The 22385-nt window shown below is 44.4% G+C and overlaps 1 protein-coding gene across 4 annotated transcripts in view; it reads left to right on the top strand.

The window, feature by feature from the left end:
* FAM131B (family with sequence similarity 131 member B) overlaps positions 1-22385 on the top strand; it is a 64847-nt gene that overhangs the window by 27106 nt on the left and 15356 nt on the right. For all 4 annotated transcript variants that reach the window (XM_048504501.1, XM_048504500.1, XM_048504499.1 and 1 more), the window contains 2 exons: positions 18576-18685; positions 21145-21180. In XM_048504501.1, coding sequence (XP_048360458.1) covers positions 18576-18685; positions 21145-21180 — 146 coding nt within the window. The remainder of the gene's footprint in view (positions 1-18575; positions 18686-21144; positions 21181-22385) is intronic.

The raw sequence follows: 22385 nt of genomic DNA, 5'->3' as shown, positions 1-22385 counted from the left end.
TACGTCTTGGTAAGCATCACTGCATGCATCACATTATGAACCAGTGGGAGCAGAAGGCTAGTCTGCACCGGAAGGATTCAAAGGCCATTTCCCCACTGAGAAATTAAAGCCGGATACAACCAGGTTTCAAAAGAAATGGCACCTTTTCATTGAGGTTTCACCCTGCCCACTGCAGTGTGTGTGTGTGATGAGGACATCGATGTCTATCACGGTTTCAAAAAGTGCAGCACTCCCCATGATTGTGTGATCTGCTCAGCAGTTCTTTATTCCTCGTCCTGATTGGCTGTTGCGCTGTGTTGGGGCGGGAAATTTTTAAATCTTTTTTTTTTTTGCGGAGCTACGTCACTAAGCGCATGCGTAGATATAACGGTAGCTGTTTTTTGTGCGGCTTCGGCAATCTATACCCTGCAGCTGCACTAGCACGAAAGTTGGCCCAGAAATCACGTTCCATGCAGCCACGTTTCATGCAGCTGGTGCAAAACAAACAAAGGGCTGTGCGCGCTTTGCACACAGTCCACTATGCTCTGATTGGCTGGAAGGCTCCATGTCACTCCCAACGGTGGGAAAACAAACCTACATTCAACCCCTGAACCTCCCCATCGATCCGGCTTCAACGCATGTTTTTTTAAAAAGGTGCACTTCCATACAGGTTCTTAAAAAACACATGATAAGGGGGAGAGGGAGCACCAGTATACGTCTTCAGCAGTTAAGCAGTGGGGAGTTCTTGCTCAGACCTTGATATTTCGTGTGAGTATCACGCAAATCGACCCAAGTTATATATGGAGCGACAAGTAATTATTTCTGGGGTGGTTATTTTGGGTTGGGTATGTGCATGCACATTCGCATGTGAACTAGCCCTTTAGGCTTCATGTCTTTGGCTTCTGTGATTTTGTTGGAAGTTGAATCAGGGAAGTGTATTTAGATTCAAGGTCATACCAAGCCTGCACTCTTGCCCTGGCTTCCCCGTGCTGATTTATTCAAACAAGAGTAGATCAGCAGTGCGTTAAAATCGCCTTGCAAAGCAGTCTAAAAAAGTTACTAGCTCTGAACATTTTTTTACTAGCCCCCCTGCTCACACATACAAATCCCTTGAGAACCGTTGACAGCATAAATTAAAAGAGCCAACTCCATTCCAGTTGAGGAGCTTGTGTTAAATATTTAATGTTGACAGTAGTTAACACTGAGTAGTTAAAAAATGACTAAAACAGGATGAAGCTTGGCTCTTGTGTTGGGCCATTTCTTGGATTTAAAAAATCACATTAACAGACTCCACTGTACATTATATTTTAGCTCTGGATTTTGTATGATGAAGAACTTTTGTGTGATTGGGAAAGCCTGCAAAATGCTTTAAACTTAAGTAAATCCTACGAAGGATATTTATGATACCGACTCATGGTGACTTTAGCTGAACAAGTAAAATAAATGGGTGGATCATTTACTGTAGTTGAAAGAAGACTGATTAGTTTGTCTGTACATTAAATACTCTGTGGGAGCCCTTTCTTTCACTGAATGAGTTCATAATCCTTCCCTTTTTGACTCTGTTGGTATCTTTATTTTCTTCCCTAGGAGTCTGGATCAGAGGAAAACATTGCTAGAATGCAAAATGAATAGGCTTCTAATTGCAGCATTTAAGAAGCTTAGGGGTAGCGTAGTCTTAGTGATGTGGCTGTCTTGCAAGTTCTGCATAGCCAGGGCTGGTATTAAGATGTAGTAAAGCCATGTGGCATTACCATTTCTATGAAAGAGAAAGGGGAGTCCCTCCTGCCAAATGAAAAATGAAGCAACCACAAAAAATGAAGCAACCCAACAACAGAACATTTTTTAAAAGTTTGTGTGTATATAATGCATCCAAAGAATCACGCTGTCATCCAAAAGCATAATACTATAATTACTATGAGTAGTTAAGGAATAAACCATGCAGCTGCTATGTATTTGAGTCCATTTTTGTAACAAAACAGTGTCTTTGGACACTTACGAGTTTGTGTGTTCTGTGTTCAGCAGGACTTGTGGGATATAGTATTTCCTGCACAAAGGCAGAGTGCCCCATAGAACTTGAAAGAGTCACATTTTTCTCTCCCCACTATAGTTGCCAACCCCAGATTGGGGGCAGAGCCTGGGGAAGGTGGAATTTGGGGACAAGAGGATGCTAATCATGTCATGGAGTCCACCCTTTGAAGTTGCCATTTTCTCCAGGGGAACTGTTTCTGCAGTCTTCAGATCAGGATTTCTAGGAGAATCCCATGCTCTGTCTGGATGTTGCTAACCCGATTTCTGTGCAGAATTACCAGATCATATAACACAGGTCCAGCCCAAATTCTCCAGCCACCTGGTCACAGTTCTCCAGCCACCTGGCCACAGTAATGCTCTCACTAGGATTCACCCAGTCCATTTTAAAACCTGTTGCACCTGAATGAATGCTGCTGTGGAACAGGGCATGTCTATTCTGATCATGAATTATGTGTTACTACAACCATGTGCATGTTCCAGAGAGAGAATTTCTGAGCATCTGAACTGGGACACAGCAATGGTCTTGGTTCTGCCTGTTCTTTGCCTGACCATGGTGCCTGCTCACACTTGGTTTATCAGCACTGCCTCTGTTAAATTCCCAGTCTAAAAGAAGACTCATGGGACAGTCTTACATACCTGTTTGTCACTCAGACTCTTTCCCTTGTCTGTTCAGATATTTTCTCAAAATAATTTTTTTCTCTGCTTGAAAAATATCTGACGCTCACTAAGAGTCTGGCTGAGATTGCAGAAGGAAAAGTTTCTTCACTGTAGCTAAAAATATCTACACAAAGAAATATATATGTGATTATTTTAAAGGTCAGAATTGTGAGACAAGTAAGGGGAGCAATTCAGGGTTTGGAAATTCCTAGGGATTGGGGATGGAGATAGGATTAGCAACCTCCACATAGTGGCTGGAGATTTCTTAGGATTCCAGCTGATCTCCCAGCAACAGAGATCAGTTCACCTGGAGAAAATAGCTGATTTGGAAGGTAAACTTTAAGGCATTATATTCCAGTGAAGTCCCAAGAGGTCTGAGACCCAGCATGGTATAAAGGTTAAGAGCAAGTGGACACTAATTTGGAGAACCAGGTTTGAGTCCCACTCCTGCACAAGAATCGGGTGAACCGGATTTGTTTCCCCACTCCTCTACATGAAGCCTGCTGGGTAACCTCAGGCCAATCACAGTTCTCTCAGAACTCTCTCAATTCTACCTTCCCCACTAGGTGTCTGTTGTAGGGAGACGGAAGAAAAGGAGTTTGTAAGACCCTTTGTAAGTCCCTTACAGGAGAGAAAATGGGGAGGGTTATCAACCCAAACTTCTTCCACTTCTACTACTACTACCACTACTCCGTAAAAGCAGCTTCATATGCTGAAGGTGCAACTTAAATGAGCAAGAAAAATCATGTACCTTGTAATGTGTCAAAGGTTCCTTTTCTTCTATTCTCTGTATAGTTTTACAGCTGTTTTAAAAAATCCTTTTTATTTTTAAAAAGGAGAATGATAAATGTATAAATGAATAAGAGCCGGTGGCACTTAAGCCACACAGCAGGCCTGCTGGAGCGTGGCAGGAGAGGCAAGACTGATGGCTGAATTACTGTTTGAATAACTGGTATGTATGTGTGTCATGTAAACAATGAATCTGTGTGGCAGCTGGGTTCTCAATTGCGACAAGGAGAAATCAGAGCTCCAAACAAAAGAGAGCATCTGACTTGCTCCTTTCCCTATTACCACACTGTGGCTACAACTTCTGTTTTTATATTATGGTCTGCCTTGATCCTTGCAAACATGTCTAAATCTGGGGGTTTTAAAGTTCATGTTCCCTTTGACTCATTGGGAGCTATCCTGCTCATGACGATGGAAGTCCCACGGCTTCCGGTTTCTAAAGGCAAGTGCGGAGGGCAAGTGGTAGGGAATGAAAGACTCTTGGCCTGTCTGTGGCCCTTTTCCCCTCAACGTCCCCCCACACCACGTCACACACAATGTTTTTCTCTTCAATTGAGCTCCTGTACCAAAAGTAACCTTCTCCGGAATAGAAAGAAGCCTGTTAGGGTGTCAGGTTTCCCACCAGCTTCCCACAAGAGGGAAAAAAAAACAACCCTTCATCTTCTCTGCTACATCACTTCCAGAAGAAACCAGAAAGTGACATAAGGTTGTTCCAGGTCTGATTTGCCAGGAACTCTGTGGTTTTACCATAGAATTTCCAGTGATTTCTAGAACTATCCTATGTCACAGGTTTTCCTAAGAAGTGACATAGTAGTGCAGATGTCATTGTAGCTCCTCCCATGTCCTCACTCCCAACCCTAAAGCCTGGGTGATACAGTCGTTTGAGCACTGGAATAGGATCTGAGAGACCCTGGTACAAATTCCCACACTACCATAAAACTCACCAATTGACTTCAGGTCAGCTCAACTCTGACAGTTAGTCTAAACCAGGGGTAGGGAACCTGCGGCTCTCCAGATGTTCAGGAACTACAATTCCCATCATGGCCAGTTGGCCATGCCAGCCTTGGACAGTTGGCCATGCTGATGGGAATTGTAGTTCCTGAACATCTGGAGAGCCGCAGGTTCCTTACCCCTGGTCTAAACAAAGAGCCATTGTGGTGTAGTGGTTAGAATAATGTCCTAAATCCCGGGTTTAAATCTCTTCTCACTGTGAAACTGTGTGGCATTGAACCAGTCATTCTCTCTCATCCACACTTCACATGTGAGGTTACAGTGAAGACTAGAAAAATGTACACCACCTCTCAAGCTCTGTAGAGGAAGAATGGAATAATAATCCACTAAATAAACAAACAGCATTGGGGCGAGGATAAAGCGGAGGCATTGAGAACTGTGTATGTTGCCTTGAAATCCTTTTAATAAGGGCATATAGATATACTGGATTAATAGAAGGCACTTCATGACGGGGTCTCCAGGAAATTAAGTTGATGTGATGGGTCTTCACAGCTTTTGCTCTTACAATTCCTGTTTAAACACATGAAACTGCTGCCATTTCATGTAATCTGGCCCTCTGTGAGCTTTTCCCCAGGAACCTTGGCTTTTGTGTTTCCTTACTTTCATGCAATTGCTTCTTATCTCCAATCTCCTTTGAGATATTAAATAGAATGAGGAGATAATCACATTATTCAAGAGACATCCTCAGAACAACACAGTTGAATCCTCTACTTTCTGGAATAATAGTGTTACGGTTCCCATCTCTGAATCTTTTTCTTCCCAAATAGAACATTTCTGAACAATGGCCTCAAATGCTTATTACTTCTTTTCGTCTCCTGTCATCTCCCCACCCCTTCTAATAATAAGCCAGTGCATCTGTCTACTTTCTGAACTTGAATCATAAAATTGTGGCTCGAATGTGCATGCTGATGTGTTCTGCCATCTTAGTGTTCAAGAAATATATCAAATGGCAGGCAAGCGAAAGGAAAGGTACCAGGGCCTCACTTTGCTCAGACAGTTTGTGTGCGCTTTTGCCTGCTTTTATTGTTTCTAGAAAGGTCTGTAGCTCTGAACTGATGGCCAGGAAAGAGTTTTATCACTACTGCAGAACTTCAGAGTGTGAAGGTGACAGGCATCCTTTCTTTGACATCTGCTACTGCTGGAAATACCACAGGGACTTGGGCTTCATCTTCTAGCAGTGATGCAGTCCCAAGAGAAGATGGCTGAGGTAACTAACTTGAACAAACACCAGTTCACCCACTTCCCTCTGGGCTATTGCAGCGGCAGCATTGAGAAACATATTTATGGTGTTTTTGTTCTGCAGCGACCCTAGGGTTGCCACCTTCCAGGTAAGACCTGGAGATCATCCAGAATTACAACAAATTTCCATACTACAGGATCAATTCTGGAGAAAACGGCTGCTGTGGAAGGTTGACTCTTTGGCATCACATCCCTGCTGAGGTCACTCCGCTTCCCGAGCCCCACGCTCCTCAGGCTGCATCCCCAAATCTCCAAGAATTTCCCCAACCTGGAGGTGGCAACTCTAAGAGATCTGGTTCACACACACACCCACACACACACCTTAGTTTATTTTCAGTCTTTCTTTTGCCCCTTGAATTTTCTTCAATTTTTCCTTTAAAAAAAATTAGCTTGTTTGAATGATATACTTAATTAAACTTGCTCAGCATATGTTCTCCAGGTACATAATAAACCACACTTCAAAAGATTAGTATGGATTCTGGATGCTAGGTTCCTAAGTGATATCTAAAAAATATTATGTTCTTGAACTGCTATCAGAACTGTTGCTTAAACTGTAAACATAAGGTTTAGTTTCTCCTTATATCTATCAGAGGTAAACTGAAAGTACCCCTTGCCAAGGAACCATTTCTTATTTCATATGCATCCAGGTCTTGGCTCACTGTTTACCTTCTGGAAAATGTCACAGTGTGCCACAACCTTCCAGCTCCCTCCAGATACCTCAGATGCCCCAATGAGTTCTACAGGTCAGACTGCTAGAGATACTGTTAGAGGTTCCAGTTAGAGGGTAGACAAGTCCTGTGCCTTCCCAGCCAGGCATAGCATTGCCAGTTTCTAAACTGGTCCCTGTAGCTGTCCTTTTCACACCAGGTAAATCTGCAAGCAGTTATCAGGTGATATTATTCAACGTCATGCAGTGAACAGCTTCAGTTATGTATTTTCATGCATTAAACTTTGATAATAAGGGACAGGTCATCCTCCTTCCACCTCTGTAGCCTAGTTGGCAATCAGGCAACAGATACTTAGCTACAATCTCCCTGAGCTCACAAGTCAGCTGACTTAAGGGGTCCAATCCATCTCCTCCAGTGGTCATTGTAGAGTTGCTAGCTTTGTGTTGGGAAATACCTGGAAATGTTGGGGTTGAGCCTGAGGAGGGCGGGGTTTGGGGAGGGACTTCAATGAGGTATCAAAGAGTCCACCTTCCAAAAGGCGATTTTCTCCAAGTGACTTAATATCTGACCCTGGGAGATCAGTTGTAATCCCAGGGGAACTTCAGCTACCACCTGGAGGTTGGCAGCCATAGGTCACTGGGAAAGCAACAATCGCATCTATCAAGAGATATTTCCAGATAAATTTACCATCCCAGGGAGAATGGCCAACTCTAGGTTGAGAAATTCCTGGCAATTTGGGGGCAGAGACTGGTAAAGGTGGAGTTTGGGAGTAGAGTCTAGGAAGGGAGTGGGTTGGGAGGGGCAGGACCTTGGTCGGGGCACCCAGGAAGAGCTCCAACCCCCCCTTCCCAGACATGCTGTTTTCTCCAGGGGAATTGATCTCTGTCACTGGAGGACAGCTGTCATTCCAGGGAATCTCCATTACCTACCTGGAGATTGGAATCTTTACTATCCTCCCTGTATTGACTCCTCCCTCCCCATGCTACACAACCACAGAGTCTCTGACACTCATGTTGTCCCCCACACAGAATTCCACCCTTCCAGCCATTTCTGCTGCTTCAGGCCACCTGATCAGATATACCAACTCTGGGTCAGGGATGTGTCATTGCTAAACGACAAGATACCTAGTCCTCTTCATAGACGTGCATATGAGCCCGTGCCATTTTGGGCGTCATGATGTCATACATGGCAGCCCTTCAACTTCAAAGTGGTAAGTGGCAGATGGACATCAAGGTGGGAGCAACCAGGTCCATCTGCTGTCAGCCGTTGACTGTGCTTGGCCAATGTAAAGATGACCATGAGCCAGTTCTAGCAGAACTAGCCACTGTCAAAGGCACAGCTGCCTGGGTCTGGTGAAAGAAGAGCTTGGCAGTCTTTAAGTCAGAGGCTTCGTCGGATTGGAAAGCACTTATGAGGATAATTTAAGCTGTTCATTCCTTGGGGGGGTCTGGATTTTTCTGTGCTTTTTTTGTGCTCTGTGTTTTTATCAGCTGGGTTTTTAACAATTTGTCCATTCTAACGATTTATGTTTTCTAGGATTTGGTTTTGATTTGTAAGCTCTCTTGAGCAGGTCTCTAAAGGATTTAATATTTTCTTCACAAATGTAATTCAATTTCATTCTTACAGTGACGTTCAGCCGTGATTTCCAGATCTTTAGTAGCTGTGCTGTTTGTCAGTGACCTGATCTCCAGGAAAATATGTGTGATAACCTTAGTAAAGAGCGTCACTTGTTTTTATGTTAATTAGAACTGGAATCAGTAGGGTTGTGTCCCTGGAGTGAAGGTTCTACGCACACATGCACACACAGACCTTGTTTGGCTTCTTCCAGCGTTGGGTAATGTCATTCTTGCATTATGGATAAGACCTCCAGAACGCATCATCTGTAAATAGCCTAGCAGGGGCTGTTGAAGGCCAGTGAGAAAGGGGTCCATCTGAGTGTCAGACTAGGATCTGGCCGACCCTGGTTCAAATCCCTGCTCTGCCTTGGAAGCTTGCTGGTATTGGCACAAACATACATATATGTTCTTTGTGAGCCTTATAGAGGCTTCTGAACCACACAGGTCTCCGCGTCCGGGCATGGAGCCAGTGTAGCCAGGCAACCTGACTCAGGAAAATATGTTGTTATTTTCCTGTGGCAGTAACAGTAGGACAGTATGGTGGGCTTCCCCCTTTGTGTCCGGGCAGGTAGGCAGATGTGCTCTCTCTCACATACCCAGGGCTGAAGCTGTTTAGGACTTTATAGGTTAGCATCAGCACTTCACAAATGTTTATAGCCATTAACAAGCGTTTGATGAAGGTGGGGCCATATGGGATATAGCTCTGATTGGTAAAAGTAGTCTCTGACATCAGAGACGGAGTTTGCATGGGACTGGAGAAATGTGCTTGTCATTCTTAGAAAGAAAACTGGCTTAGGTCCAACTGCATTGAGCATAAATAGCTGTACATTTTGGGTTTTTTCAGTCTTTAGGGAAACTGGGTCCACAGGGCAATTGGACCCTTTGTTACCACAAGGACTCTGCCCATCTCCTCTGAGGAAACAGTTTAGCCTAGCAGCGCTAGTGCAGGTATATTGCTTTTCATTTGCATATCTCTGGGTTGCGGTTGCTGTGGGTTGGCCTTTTTCCACCCCTTTTTTGAATCCAACCACCCATTCCATTTTTTCCCTTTATATATTAGTGTTGTGATTTTAAGATCCAATGTGTTAGAGTTTGTGTGCGTGTGTGTGTATGAAAAAAAAACTTTCTATAAGAATATTCCTCTGACATAACCCCAAGCCTTTGAAGTCTGTATTTGAGGTTGGATTTTAACCAGAGAACCAACTAGCTCTGTGTTTTTTTGTTATTATCATTCCAATGTATGTTGTTGGTGAACACTGAATGTGCATTTGAAATTGCATTCCGTTCTCAATTGTGTCACTGAAAGCACAGTGGTGCATATTGCTCAAGTTTCATATTTATGAATATATAATCATAACACACTGATGCTTTTTAGGTGAGCCTATATTCAGTGCGAATTCTCTGACTTTCTACCAGGGTGGCTCCAGATTGTTTTGCTACTGTTCTCGTACTGTTCTAGAAGAATGATTTCCCAGTGGGCCAGTCTAGAGGCTCTCAGCAGGTCCTGAGTGGTGGCGGTGAGTTACCAGGTTACTTTCCAGGGAACCCTTGGTCTAAGGAGTTTACCAGCAAAGATAGGCACATTTTCCTTTTCCTGCCATAACACAGCCTAACTTAGCTCACAGGATTGTTGTGGAGAGAAGCAAAGGATGAAGGCTGCTTCAGATCTCCGTTGGGGAGAAAAGTGTGGTATAAATTAAATAAATAAATATAACTTAAAACAGATTTTAGTTGACTTATAGGCATTGCACAACAGAAAAGAAAGGGTGTATTCCTTCTTCCTGGTTTTTCTAGGGGGGAGGATACTACTGCTGCTGTTCTTTGCAGCTGTTATCATTTACAACTGCCAAGGAGAACAACAGAAGGCCCACTTGTGAGTGAGAAGTCCTGGAAAGCAGATCCACTGGTAGGCAGTTCTCCTTGTCTGTTGCTTGAGAAGAGGCCGTCCCCACTGGTCCATCTGCTCCAGCGGGGTTCTCCCTCAAGGGAGTGCAGCAGCTCACCTAATGATTACGCAGTGCGCAGGAGCAGGCCAGCTGCTTGAAGCCGAGCTCTTTCCCAGTCAGCAGGTGCGCTTGATGAACGACTGCAGCAGACCTGTCAGAGCTAGGCTGGCTTTTGAGCAGCCGCCGCCGATGCCGTGATGTCTGTCCTAGGATGCTCACCCAATTAAAGAACTTCCTGCCGATTAATTGACATAACTGGTCGGTTTGAATTAAGCCAAGCTATGAAGAAGAAAAGGGTGTACTTTGCCTTCAGCTGAGGTGTGCATGCCTCACAGCCAGTACAGAAGAAGCATTCCTTAGATGTGAAAGGAGGATGAATTATTATTTCTACCAGCCATTGTTCTTAAATACTCCTGTTAAAGATGGGGCTGCCGCACTCCAGGAGTGGCCGGGAGATCTTCCAAAATTACAATCACTTTCCAGTTTTCTTAGAAGATGCACGAGATTCAGAGAGTAGAATCTGGAAGAAAAAGAAGTCCTAGGATGCTATAAAATCCATGCAAAATTGTTGCTTCTCTCCAAATTTCACCCTCCCCAAGCACATTTTCCAAACTTCCAGAACCTTCTCACACCAGAGCTACCAATTCTTAGTTAAAGATCATTTTAAAATAATCTGCCCCACATGATTGCAAGTGTTTGGGGAGGGTGAAATTAAAGAGTGGTGGCAACTTTGCAGGGATTTGATATTGTGTTCCAGGACTTCTCTTTCTCCCAGGTTCCATGGAGTCTACTCTTTGAATCTAGTGTTTGAAATTGATTGAAAGACTGAATTCATTAATTGGTTGTGGGACTGAATAGCCTCACCTGTCTTTTGGAACAAGGTGAAATGCCTCATGAAGGAGTGACATCACTCTTCCAAGAGAATGTCCTCTGTCTGCATCCATTGAGAGCTCTCATCAGTTACCGATTCAGTGCAAACAGCAACAGGTTTTGTCAAAATGTATCTTGGGGGAACAGCTGGTGTAAACATACCCTTTGCCTCCTTGTCACTCTGAGTTTTGGATTTAAAATTTATGGTTCAGCAGTGTTATTGCCACTCTCTGGTTTGACTAAAAATGTCTGGTATCCTCAGCTTTCCGATTTGTCCGATCTTCGCTAATGCACTTTATGAGTTGAAAGCTTTCTTGCAATCAGATGCCATCTCTGCGTAGCGTCTTTGATGCAATGCGTGACCAGTTTGAAAACGATCGGAAACTTTGTAATTGCTTCTCCCCGCCACACGCACAGGGGGAAAAAAATTAACTAATACACTTTGTCAGTGTAGCTCAGGAGACCTGTGTGTTGCCTGGGAATCAATTTCCTTCATAATCTGTCCACTAATCGCTTCAGTTCATTCTTAGCAAATGTGTCTATTTATTTTGTGTTCTGAAAGTTAGCTGGGCAGGAACTTGGAATGGTAACTTGGAGAATTGTCCTGTAGAACTTCTCCTGGAAATTAGGGTGAGCTGTTGGATGTTGTTAACCCAGGGGTGTCCAACTCTGATGTCCATGAACTATGATTCCCATCAGTCCCTACCAGCATGGCCAATTGGATGCTATAATTGGCCATGCTGGCAGGAGCTGATGGGAATTGTAGTCCATGAACATCTGGGACACCAGAGTCCATGAACATCTGGGTTAACCTCAGCAGACAGTCTACATTTTAGTTGTGGGAATTAGCTGGAGATAGAGAGTGAGAGGAGGTAACTGGATTCGATAATCTATGTATGCCATACCAGGATAGTCCTGAGTGAAAACTCTCCAACGAGCAGACAGTTGTATAGTCAAAATTGGTTTTCTTAAAGAATAAAAATACTAAAACAAGAGCTATATTTTAAGCCCCTTGTTCTCAACCTTTTTTCCACTCGCTTACCCCCTGGCAACCCATTTCCCTGAAGTTGTACCCTTTTATTAGCAAACTCATTATGCAGTTTTTTTCACATACTCCCAAATGCTCTGTCACATACCCCTGGGGTACATGTGCCCCAGGTTGGGTGTCACTGTTTTAAGGAATGAATGCACCTTCACAACACACACAAGAGCTAACTAAGAGAAAAGGGAAAAGGTTGGATCAGGTTTCAGGGATGGGTGATAATTTCCGGTCTGGAAGGGAAAGTAGTGCTTAAAAGGAAAACAACCAGCATTTCCAGGAACAAAAGAAGAGCCGTCATGCAAGTGGGGGTACAGGCTCATGTGGACACAAATACACTATGAATGGCCAAAGGAACTATATTTATACCCCAAAATGAGTCCTAAAGTGGTTTGAGTTAAGCTGGCAGGAAAGCCAGAGACAAAGAATTGATTGCTTTTCCGGGGTTCCAACAATAAGATAGGAGAGGGTTGATGAGTCATCAAAAGAATCAAAAGAATACCTGGGCTACTTTCTTGAATACTGATTGATTGCTAGGATGGATGCAGATAAGATAATCAATGGCCTTAAAGAGCCCTGATTAAATTACATAGGGTGACACATTGGAGGTTAGCTAGCTCCATTGTCCAGTCAGGCACACCTTAGGTTGTGGAAGTAATTTGCCTTCCATAAGGTTAAGGGATTCATCAGTCCCTGCCAGCATGGCCAATTGGCCATGCTGGCAGGGGCTGATGGGAATTGTAGTCCATAACATATGGAGGGCCAAAGGTTCACCGCCGCGGCCTTAGGCCCAGCAGGAAAGTTCATTGACCAACTGCCTTCCTGCCCAGACTTGACACACAAGATAAATCCCAAAACACTCTGAGGGGCATCCATTTTGTGGAGAACAATGTCTTACTCTTATGCCTGCTTTGGCCACTGTGCCCTTCGCAGGAAGAGAGGTTTGGTGGCTTACAGACTTGCCAGCCTCCAAGTGAGGCCTGGAGTTCTCCCAGAATGGCAACTGATCTCCAGAGTACAGAAATTAGTTCCCTGCAGAAAATGGCTGCCTTGGAGGCTGGCTTGTATGACATCATATTCCACTAATGTCTTCCTCTCCCTATAGTCTCCCCTGCCCAGACTCCACCCCCAAACCTGTAACAATTTCCCAACCTGGAGTTATGCACTCTGATTCTGTATACCAACAAGCCAAATGGGGCTTTGCTGGTCTCTAGTCCAAATTTGGAGGCATGGTGGGTGGGGGTAGAGGGAGAAGGACCATCATCTAAACCAGGGGTCTCCAGACTCTTTATCTTGTGAGTAGGGTTGCCAACTCTGGGCAGGGAAGCTACCAGTGATTTGGGAAGCAGGGCCTGGGCAGGAGAGGGTTTAGTGAGGGCTGGGTGTAATGCCATAGAGTCCATTCTTCAAATCAGCCATTTTCTCCAGGGGAACAGAACTCTGTCGTCTGGAGATCGGTAGTAATTCCAGGAAACCTCCAGGTCCCACCTACAGGTTGGCAACTATGCTTGTGAACTACCGCTAGCTATTGCAGAATAGCTGCCGTTAGCTATTGCCAGTTGCTTGTGCTGACCCTGGAAGATCCAAGAAAATATCTGCTTTTTTCTTTGCTTTTTAGCCAATGGCTCAATTGTTGGGCCTGTCAAACCTCCTCCTGATAATCAGACTCGGGATTCCTGAAATCGATTTATTGCATCAGAGTAAACAAACAGGTATCCTCCAGAAGTTTTGCTGGATCTAATGTTCCCACACGAGGCAACAGTTTACAGCTCCCACTATGCAACCCCTCCCCCGGACGTTTTCCCCCAAAGCCTGCTCACAGGTTGTGCAGCTCTTCCAAGGTTGGAACCCTGATAAGGACCAGATGCTGTCTAGCTAGGGAAGGAAAACCATTCCAACAAGCTTTCAAACAAACCAAGCTCAGGCAAAAACGGAGCTTCTTTGGTGCCGCTGTCTCCCAGATCCCCCCGGGCACGCAAAACTTGTTTCCCCTAGGAACAAAAGGTGGTAACTTATTAGGGTGGAAGGAATAACTTGGTTTGGGGTGCTGTGTGGTTTCCGGGCTGTATTGCCGTGTTCTAGCAGCATTCTCTCCTGACATTTCGCCTGCATCTGTGGCTGGCATGTTCAGAGGATCTGAGGATTCAGAGGATCTGAGATGCCAGCCACAGATGCAGGCAAAACGTCAGGAGAGAATGCTGCTAGAACACGGCCATACAGCCCAGAAACCACACAGCACCCCAGTGATTCCGGCTGTGAAAGCCTTCAACAATACAAATAACTTGGTATGATTCTTGTTAACTCAGGGGTAGCTTTCATGAAGCATTTGTTGGTAGCCCCTCTAACCATAGTCCCCTAAGATTACTGTGCAATGCTGCTGTTTCTCTTCAAAGTTGCTATGTCAATGTGTGTCAGCGCCGTGGAGTCCATTCTTCAAAGCAGCCATTTTCTCCAGGGGAAACAATGAGACTGCCAACATGTTGCATGGAGACTTGATTGGGGGGCCAGGATTTGTTCAGTCCAGTGTGGCTCGTATGTGGTTTGCACAGGGAAATATCATCTGTGTTTGAAGGAAAGCACATTCCTGGCAGAGAAGGAAAGAGGAGCAGATACAGTCACATCACCATGGCGAATGGCTCCAAGCCTGACTCAAAGGGGGATCCTGTTTTTGCAACAGAGGACCTGCGGTTAAAAGCCAAGATTATCACGGCATCTAGAGAGATCTCCTGACTGTTCCCTGCTGAATTCTGCCTGCATTAATTTTTAATGCCGGCTGCCAAGGGGCAGCACAGAAACAGCTCCATCACAATCCTGCCTCGCCCACAGTTTGCGGTAATTGTCCTTCCAAAATTCACGTTTCGGTAGAAATAGAATAAAGCACGAGATCTGCGAGCGTCTGGAAGAAAATAACGAGGATGATTTGCAACCCCCAAATAACGCCAAATGCAAAACCGAAAGATTTTCTTTTCTTCTTAATTGGTTTCTTGGCTGAAAGAGAGGGCGGCATGTGAAGCCTGTCTCGATCTGTTGTGAAACTGGAACCTGGGAACCATGGGATCAGATCTGGATTAAGAGCTGTCCTTCCAAAGAGCAGTCATTAATGCAGAGTGACAAAATAGAGGCTTCTAAAATGTGTGCGCAGATCTGAATTAATGGATCACGGTCAAGGAGGAGTAATTAGAGATGTTCTGCGGGAGTCCGGCATAGGCTTGTAAATGATTTACGATTCTGTCTGTAGAAGAGTTGCACCCTTCCAGACAAATGGACTCAAAGGCCTGTGACTGTGCTTACCGTTAGGTTGTTTGACAAGCCATTCAAATATGTAGCTGCACATGGTTGAAGTTACATAAGCAGAGCCAGAGCATCAAGGTAGTTTTAACAAGATGCTTCTCTTGTTTTGGCTTTGGATTCCTTTTTGCAGAGAGCACGACTTCTCGTGACTCTTTTCCTCCGTTAAGCAACCCAGTGAGCATTTTTTTGTCACTGAAGGAGCCAGCATGTTTAGTAGTTAAAGTTTTGGACTAGCATTTGGGTGACCCAGGATTGGACTCCTACTCTACCGTGGTCACTCACTGAGCGATCTTAGGCCAATCAGGCACACTCAGCCTAAACTGAAGCTGAAACTGGTTCAAAATGTGGCGGCTCGGTTGCTCACTAGTGGTGCCGCTAGAGATCATATTTCGCCAGTGTTGCGCCTTCATTGGCTTCCAGTTGAGTTCCGAATCATCTTCAAGGTGTTGATGCTAACCTTTAAGGCCTTACGCGGCCTGGGACCCTCGTGCCTTTGGTACCATCTGACCCTGCATGTCCCAGTTTGGCTTCTGTGCTTGGCAGAGGCCAATCTCCTGGTAGTCCCCAGCCCCTCAATGATGCGGCTGGCCTCCACTAGGGTCCTGCCTGGTGGAACGCTCTCCCTCCAACTGTCCGGGCCCTGCGGGATCTTGGCGAGTTCCGCAGGGCCTATAAGAGCTGTTCCACCAGGCATTTGGAGAAGCTGGCCGCTCTCCTCTCTCTTCCCCTTTTTAACTTCTGCGGCCCTTATCCATCTCTGGGTCTTTCCATCTCCCTCTCAAGAGGGGCTTTTTAGAATGTCTGGACGCTATATTTTGTACACTGTGTTTTTAATGGCCTTAACTATTTTAATATTTAGAGCCTATATTTATATTGTATTATATTTAAATTACGAGAGTGCTCTTTTGTTAAGTTATGTTATGTTATGTTGTTTATGCTGTTCACCGCTCAGAGACCTTTGAGGGTAAGCGGTATAAAAGTCTCATAAATACTACTACTACTACTACTACTACTACTACTACTACTACTACTACTACTACTAATAATAATAATAATAATAATAATAATAATAATAATAATAATAATAATAATAATAATAATAATAATAATAATAGAACAGATAAATTAATGTTTTGCTCATATTCATAAGGGTTAGATAACGTTTCTGTTTTCATTTGAAAACCAGTTGTAATTACAGGAGATATTTAAGCACCACTTGGGGACTGGCAACTCTACTTTGGGCAAACATTTCACCAAAATCTACATTCTACAGAGGCACCATGGAAATATGGAAACCGCCATGAAGTGCCAAGTTCTTTGGAATGCTCATCAAGTCTCCCCGCACGGATTAGGTTTTGCACTGAAGCAGCCTACAGGAGAGGATGTAGGTTCTGTGTCAAAATCACCTGAAGAGGGTTTTGCCCTTTAGTAGTATTTCAGATGTGTGTTTGACAGCCGTGCATTTGAGCAGCTGATGATGCAACTAAGGTTGCCAACTTCTCATTATGAAATTCCTGGAGATGTGGGAGGGGATTGTAGGGAGGGCAGGGTTTCGGGGGAGGAAGGACCTCATTGGGGTACAATGCCATGGAATCCACCAGCCAAACAAATCACTTCCTCAAAAAGGAACTGATTTCTGTAGTCTGGAGATGAGCTGTAACTCTGGGGCAGGGGTCTGCAACCTGCAGCTCTCCAGATGTTCATGGACTACAGTTCCCATCAGTCCCTGGAGAGCTGCAGGTTGCAGACCCCTGCTCTGGGGGATCTACAGGCCCCACCTAGAGGCTGGCATCCCTGGATGTGACCATTAAACCTTTTAAAGTGCCGTGGTGGCAGCTTCTTTTCGTTCTGGGAGTTTTAAACTGTTGTTTTTGTGATTAAACTGTTGTTTTTGTGAGTTGCTCCTTCGGGGAGGGTTTTTTTTGTATGCAAATTTTACCAGCCAAAACTTAAGTGTCTTTCTTATTGGTATAGTCACTGTTACAAGGTTTGGACTACTAGACTTGATAAGCAATTTTTTCTAACATTGTTTACACGTCTGCCTTGTCCTTGGTGCTGAACTACTTGTGTAGTTCTCTGTGGTTATGCCAGGTTTTCATCTTGGATATGTTGCTCTTGATGTGACAAGTTTGAATTGCTGGTTTGTTCAGTCTCCGCACTTGATTGCAATTCAACCTAGTGTAACGTTCTGGTGTGGCTTTTCTCACATCAGGGTATGCTGTAGTCCTATCTCAGGATACTTTAAAGCAAGGGTGTTAAACATGCAGCCCAGGGGGTATATCTAGCCCATTGAGGGATTTAGCAGGCACCGTGAGCCAGCTGTGGTAACCCTGCCCCCTAGGCCAGACCGGGAGAGCAAGTTGGGGGTTGCCTCAACTGGTTTGCAAGCTGATAAGCCTTCTCAAAGCAGCCACCACACCATGCTGCCTGCTCATCAGTCCAGGCATCACCTCACCAGTGCCTTTCTGGGGCCGGCCAAGGCAGTCCCCCCCCCACCCCCGTCCAAGCCTGGCCTGACCAAGTCACATTTATGTCATAGCCAACTTTCATAGTGAATGAATATGACCGTGGTGGTGAACCTTTTGCACTCCAGATGTTATGGACTACAATTCCCATCATCCCCTGCCAGCATGGCCAATTGGTTCGCCACCACTGGAATATGATGTCCCTGCTTTAAAGCATTAGGCTGCCCCTTAATATAAATTGGGAGTTGAAGAGATTCTCAAATACTTGTCTTTGAGTACGTGCTGGCCAGAATGGATTGTGTTTCTTTAGATGAGGAGTCTCCCACTTCTTTGCTCCTGTGGGCGCCTTTTGAATTGTGACCTGGAATGGTGGGCACAAAATGGGTGACACAAGTTTGCCACTTCGGGAGGTGGAGCCAGCCACAAAATAAAGGTCATAGCTTTACCTTGGTCGCATCATGAAGATTTTTGTTCTGTGGTGCTGCCAAAGCAGCATTTTAAAGATCCCAACAGCAGATCAAATCCCCAACGACCATTCAGAAGCTTTACTGCCTTAAGCAATTAAAAACTTTCTCAAAACTGCTGTGCTAATTTCTCGTGGGTCCAAAGTACCCTTTACCAATCTTTTCCAGTATTCTCAATCCCAGCGAGAGCTGACTTTTCTGTCAGTTCTTCCCCCTTTACTATTCCAGAGTTCAGCCTTCCAAAGCAGCCAATTCCCCCAGGGAAACAGAACTCTGCCTTCTGGAGGCTGTAATTACAGGCGATCATCAGGTCCCGCTAAGAGGTTGACAAATGTGTTCTTAGGGAACCAATCCTGTGTGGTCATCAGACTGAGCAAACAGTAGGCCAGAGATCTCTACCAAATCAATGCTTTGTAGTTTCCGGTGCTAAAATGACGCACAGTGGCCATTTCAGAGCCATGGATGTTTTTGGAATGAAATTGGCAACTAGCAGCATCTGTCTTTGTGTGTCTGCAGGAAACGAAGTGATTGCTGTGGACTGGAAAGGACTGCGAGATGTCGACCAGATCAATATGGATAGCACCAGCTCGCTACATGGCAGCAGCATTCACCGGCCCTCCACGGAGGTGAGTGTCTGTCCTGTGGCCACAGAAGAGAGAAGCTGTAATTGGTCAGGAGCTTCATTTGCTGAAGATACACAAGTCCGTTATGTTCATCTTTTGCATCAATGATTCTGAATCCAGAATGGCTTATTCAGAGACATAGCTGGGCAAAACTATGCCTGGGGCAGACTCTGTGTTTTCTGCCGCCCCCCCCCCCCCCAGTGGGTTGCCTCCTTGCATGTAAATAGAGAAACACAAGGAGACCCCACTACGTCCCCAGTGTGGAACAAATTGCCCCGAGAAAAACATTCCATGCATAATGGGCTTCAGAGTCAGTTGTTAGAGAAAGAACAGTGAAAAGCGGTCCCAAAAGAACCAGAAAACAGGGGAAAATGTGAGGCAACAATGAATGTCTTAGGAGAACGTTCAGAAGCCGTTTGGGACTGGAACCAAAACAATAACTCTCTCCCAAAAAGCCAGTACTCTGATGCCGGTCTAAGCTACTCAGGTTCTTTATATCATCATTTTACGTTAGTGTGGCTGCTCAGAGATTCTCTTTTTCTTTTTACTCCATGCAATCACAGCCAAGTCCTGGTCATTTGATTACCAGGCAGTAATTGCTGTACAGCTTAATTTTGTTATTTGGCAGCTGCCTTGCCTTCTGTAATTTTAGGTGAGTTATCTGTCTAATAAGGTAAATCTGATCTGATGAGATCTTTGATTTTCCAAAGATCAAGGCTATTTTTATCCAGACCTAGGGTGTTATTTTGGGGAAGATATCCATAGTTTTACCTATTGTCCAATGCAGACAACTCAGGAGTCCTGCTTTTTAGCAATGCTGGGTAATAGTACCTGTATGGCACATAAGGCAGCACTGTGCAGTTAAAGGAAAAGCCCATCTTCTTGCGTGTGTGAATTTGCCAGTGGCAGCCTATTAGCTAGTTTTAGAGAGTGACTGTTGGACTAGTGCAGTGGCCATGCTGGCAGAGGCTGGTGGGAATTGTAGTCCATGAACATCTGGAGTGCCATAGGTTCGCCACCATGGGACTAGTTAGATTTTTGGTCTGATGCAGTGTAGATTGATTGGAACAGGCCTCCCCAACATGGTACCCACAATGCCTTTCCTAGCACCCGCCAAGTGTTTCTAGAAACTGTTTGGGAGCAAGGAAGGTGTCTGATTGGTCCTTGAAGCTGTGATTGGCTGTGCAGGTTGTGCAGCTACAGGGCAGCACAAGGATCTTTACCACATGACTACAGGTAAGCTGTATGTATGCAGAAAAATATTTTTAAACAACATGTTCATTTTTAAAAGGCATCCTTTTAAACAGAGCTTCTGCCTGAAAGATTGACAGATTACTTTTAGAGTTAGGCCTTTTCCGCACAAATCACCTAAAATATTTGTAAAACATTTTCAATACCCTCCTTTATCACAATGTTTGTCCACAGTCACCCCCTCAAAACCATTCATGGCTGCCATTAGGGTTTTTTTTTAAAAAACTTTTTCATTATTTGTTGAATGGATGCTTCATGCTGCGATTCTCTATTGCACAGTTAATCGATGCTTCTACAATTTTACACCCCCCCAATTAAAAAAAAACACACAGAAGTAATTAAAATAAATAGGCAAGGGGGAACGATAAAATTGCATTGCTTTGACTGGGATGTGCAATCCAACTTTCTTTTAAAAGATGCATACCTTTCTGCTTTTTCATCAAACTAGTTACATGTGAACAGGTTGCTTTTTGCTGACTAGAACTGGATCAGGGCCAAGATCCCTGTGTGCAGGCTTGTAACTTAATGTGGACATCTGAGGGTAGAGTAGTGCGGGGAAACTGAAAAGGAGAAACCAGGAAGTGAATGGTTAGGGGTGAGTGGACAATTTTCAGCTAGGAAAAAGGTAAAATTGGGAAGAGAGCGTTCTGTAAGCAGAATATGGTTGGATAAAAAGAAGACGGGAAAATAAATGGCATTCAAGAGGAAGATTAAAACCGGAAGAACTAAGAAACGTGAAGGGATGTAGAAAACTGAGTAGAAGCAAGAGAGTTTCTAGCCCACAGCCATAGCATGTTCCATTCTATATATCTTGCATGTGCTTTATTGTCACGTTCGCTGTGAATAAACTTCAGTCTGACACATTCATCCCCTTAAAATATGAGCCTATCAGTATCAGAGTTTGTGTTCAGTCATAAAGGGAGAAGGGGTTAGAGACTTGTGTGGGGCAAACCAAAGGTGTTACATTTCTGTTCTTATCTCCTTGCTATCTCCCCTATTTCCTGTTCTTATCTCAGACAGATACTGCCAGAGTAGGATTTTCTCCACTAAAAGCTCTTTCTTTTCCACTCAACTGGAAGCAGTAGCTCCTTCATTTGTGACAACGTATTCTGCTTTTTGTAGTGACCTCCAGAGACAGCTGATAGAGAAAAACATATCACATGCTGAAAAGTTCTTGTCTAATTCTAACGCCCCCTCTTCTTTTTTCATAGCAAACACGGACAGACTTCTCTTGGGACGGCATTAATGTAAGTACAACCTCCGTACCTGAAAGCATTTTTGTGCATGCCTGTTGTGATCTGTTCGCGAGTAGCAGCTCTGCTTTGGTGGGCGTGCAGGTGAATATGGCCGAGGCCTAGCATTAGGCTTCAAAGCCCCCTATTGGGGAAAGGAATTCCCTGCCCCCTGCTCCAGTTTCTCCTACTTAGAGCAACAGAGGGAGACAAATGTAAAAAACCCCATAATGCACGCTGTAGCGTCACATCACTTCAAGTGAAAACTGGATTGGTTACCTAAATGCTTGCTGAAGATCCAGGAATTAATTTGGTTTTCTCAAATATCTGCAAATCAATGCCTACAATTTTTCTTCTGGGAGTGAGGAGTCTGCCTCCTCTTCTGCAGTTGGGAGGAGAAAAACTGTTAAAAAACCCCACCGTCAGTAGCAGGTGATGTCTCTTCTGGGGAATCAGTCTACTCTAAGAATCTGTGGAAACTCTATAGTTTTACCATGGAGGTACTGGCAGTTCCTACAGAGGTGTGACATCACATTTGTGTTTCCCCCCAGAATTGCAGGCAGGCTCTGGTGTCCCAGGGTTGCACCAGCACATTGCTAACACATGTGCCTTCTCCCCTGTTTCTCCTGCTGGGATCCAAGGCACCAGTAGGCAATGACACGGGATACTGGGAGGCTTCTCACTATAGTGGGAGAAGAGTGGGCCTACAGGCCTTCTCACAGTTTGGTGCCTCATTTGAATTTTTTCCTGTTTTTCTCTAGCTGCCAAAGGTAGAGTAGAGGCAAATATGTCATGGTGAATGATCTGGGGTTTTAGGATAATGAATGCTTCTGTATTTACTGTTGGAGAGATGCATTAAACTTTACATTCCTGACAGTGCAAACCTAAACCAATTTTCATCCTTCTAAGCCCCTGTACTTTACAGAGCCCTTAGGGGGTGGGCTGGTTATTAAATTGAATAAATAATAATAATAATGGTTATGTTCAGACATCAGCCACTACTAACCATGTCTTGAGCTTCCAACTACACAAATTCAAAACTAACAAAATGAATTTTAACAGGGATAAATTTAAGATACTATTACACTGAGGCAGAAAAAAATGAAATGCTGCGGTACAAGGTGGGGGACACCTGACTTGACAACAGTACATGTGAAAGGGATCTGGGAGTCTTAGTAGACCACAGACTGAATATGAATCAGCAGTGTGGTGGGGCATCC

The sequence above is a fragment of the Sphaerodactylus townsendi genome, linkage group LG07 (assembly GCF_021028975.2).
Source record: "Sphaerodactylus townsendi isolate TG3544 linkage group LG07, MPM_Stown_v2.3, whole genome shotgun sequence".
Lineage (NCBI taxonomy): Eukaryota > Metazoa > Chordata > Lepidosauria > Squamata > Sphaerodactylidae > Sphaerodactylus > Sphaerodactylus townsendi.
The sequence above is the reverse complement of the archived record's forward strand: the minus strand, read 5'-3'. Positions and strand labels throughout refer to the sequence as shown.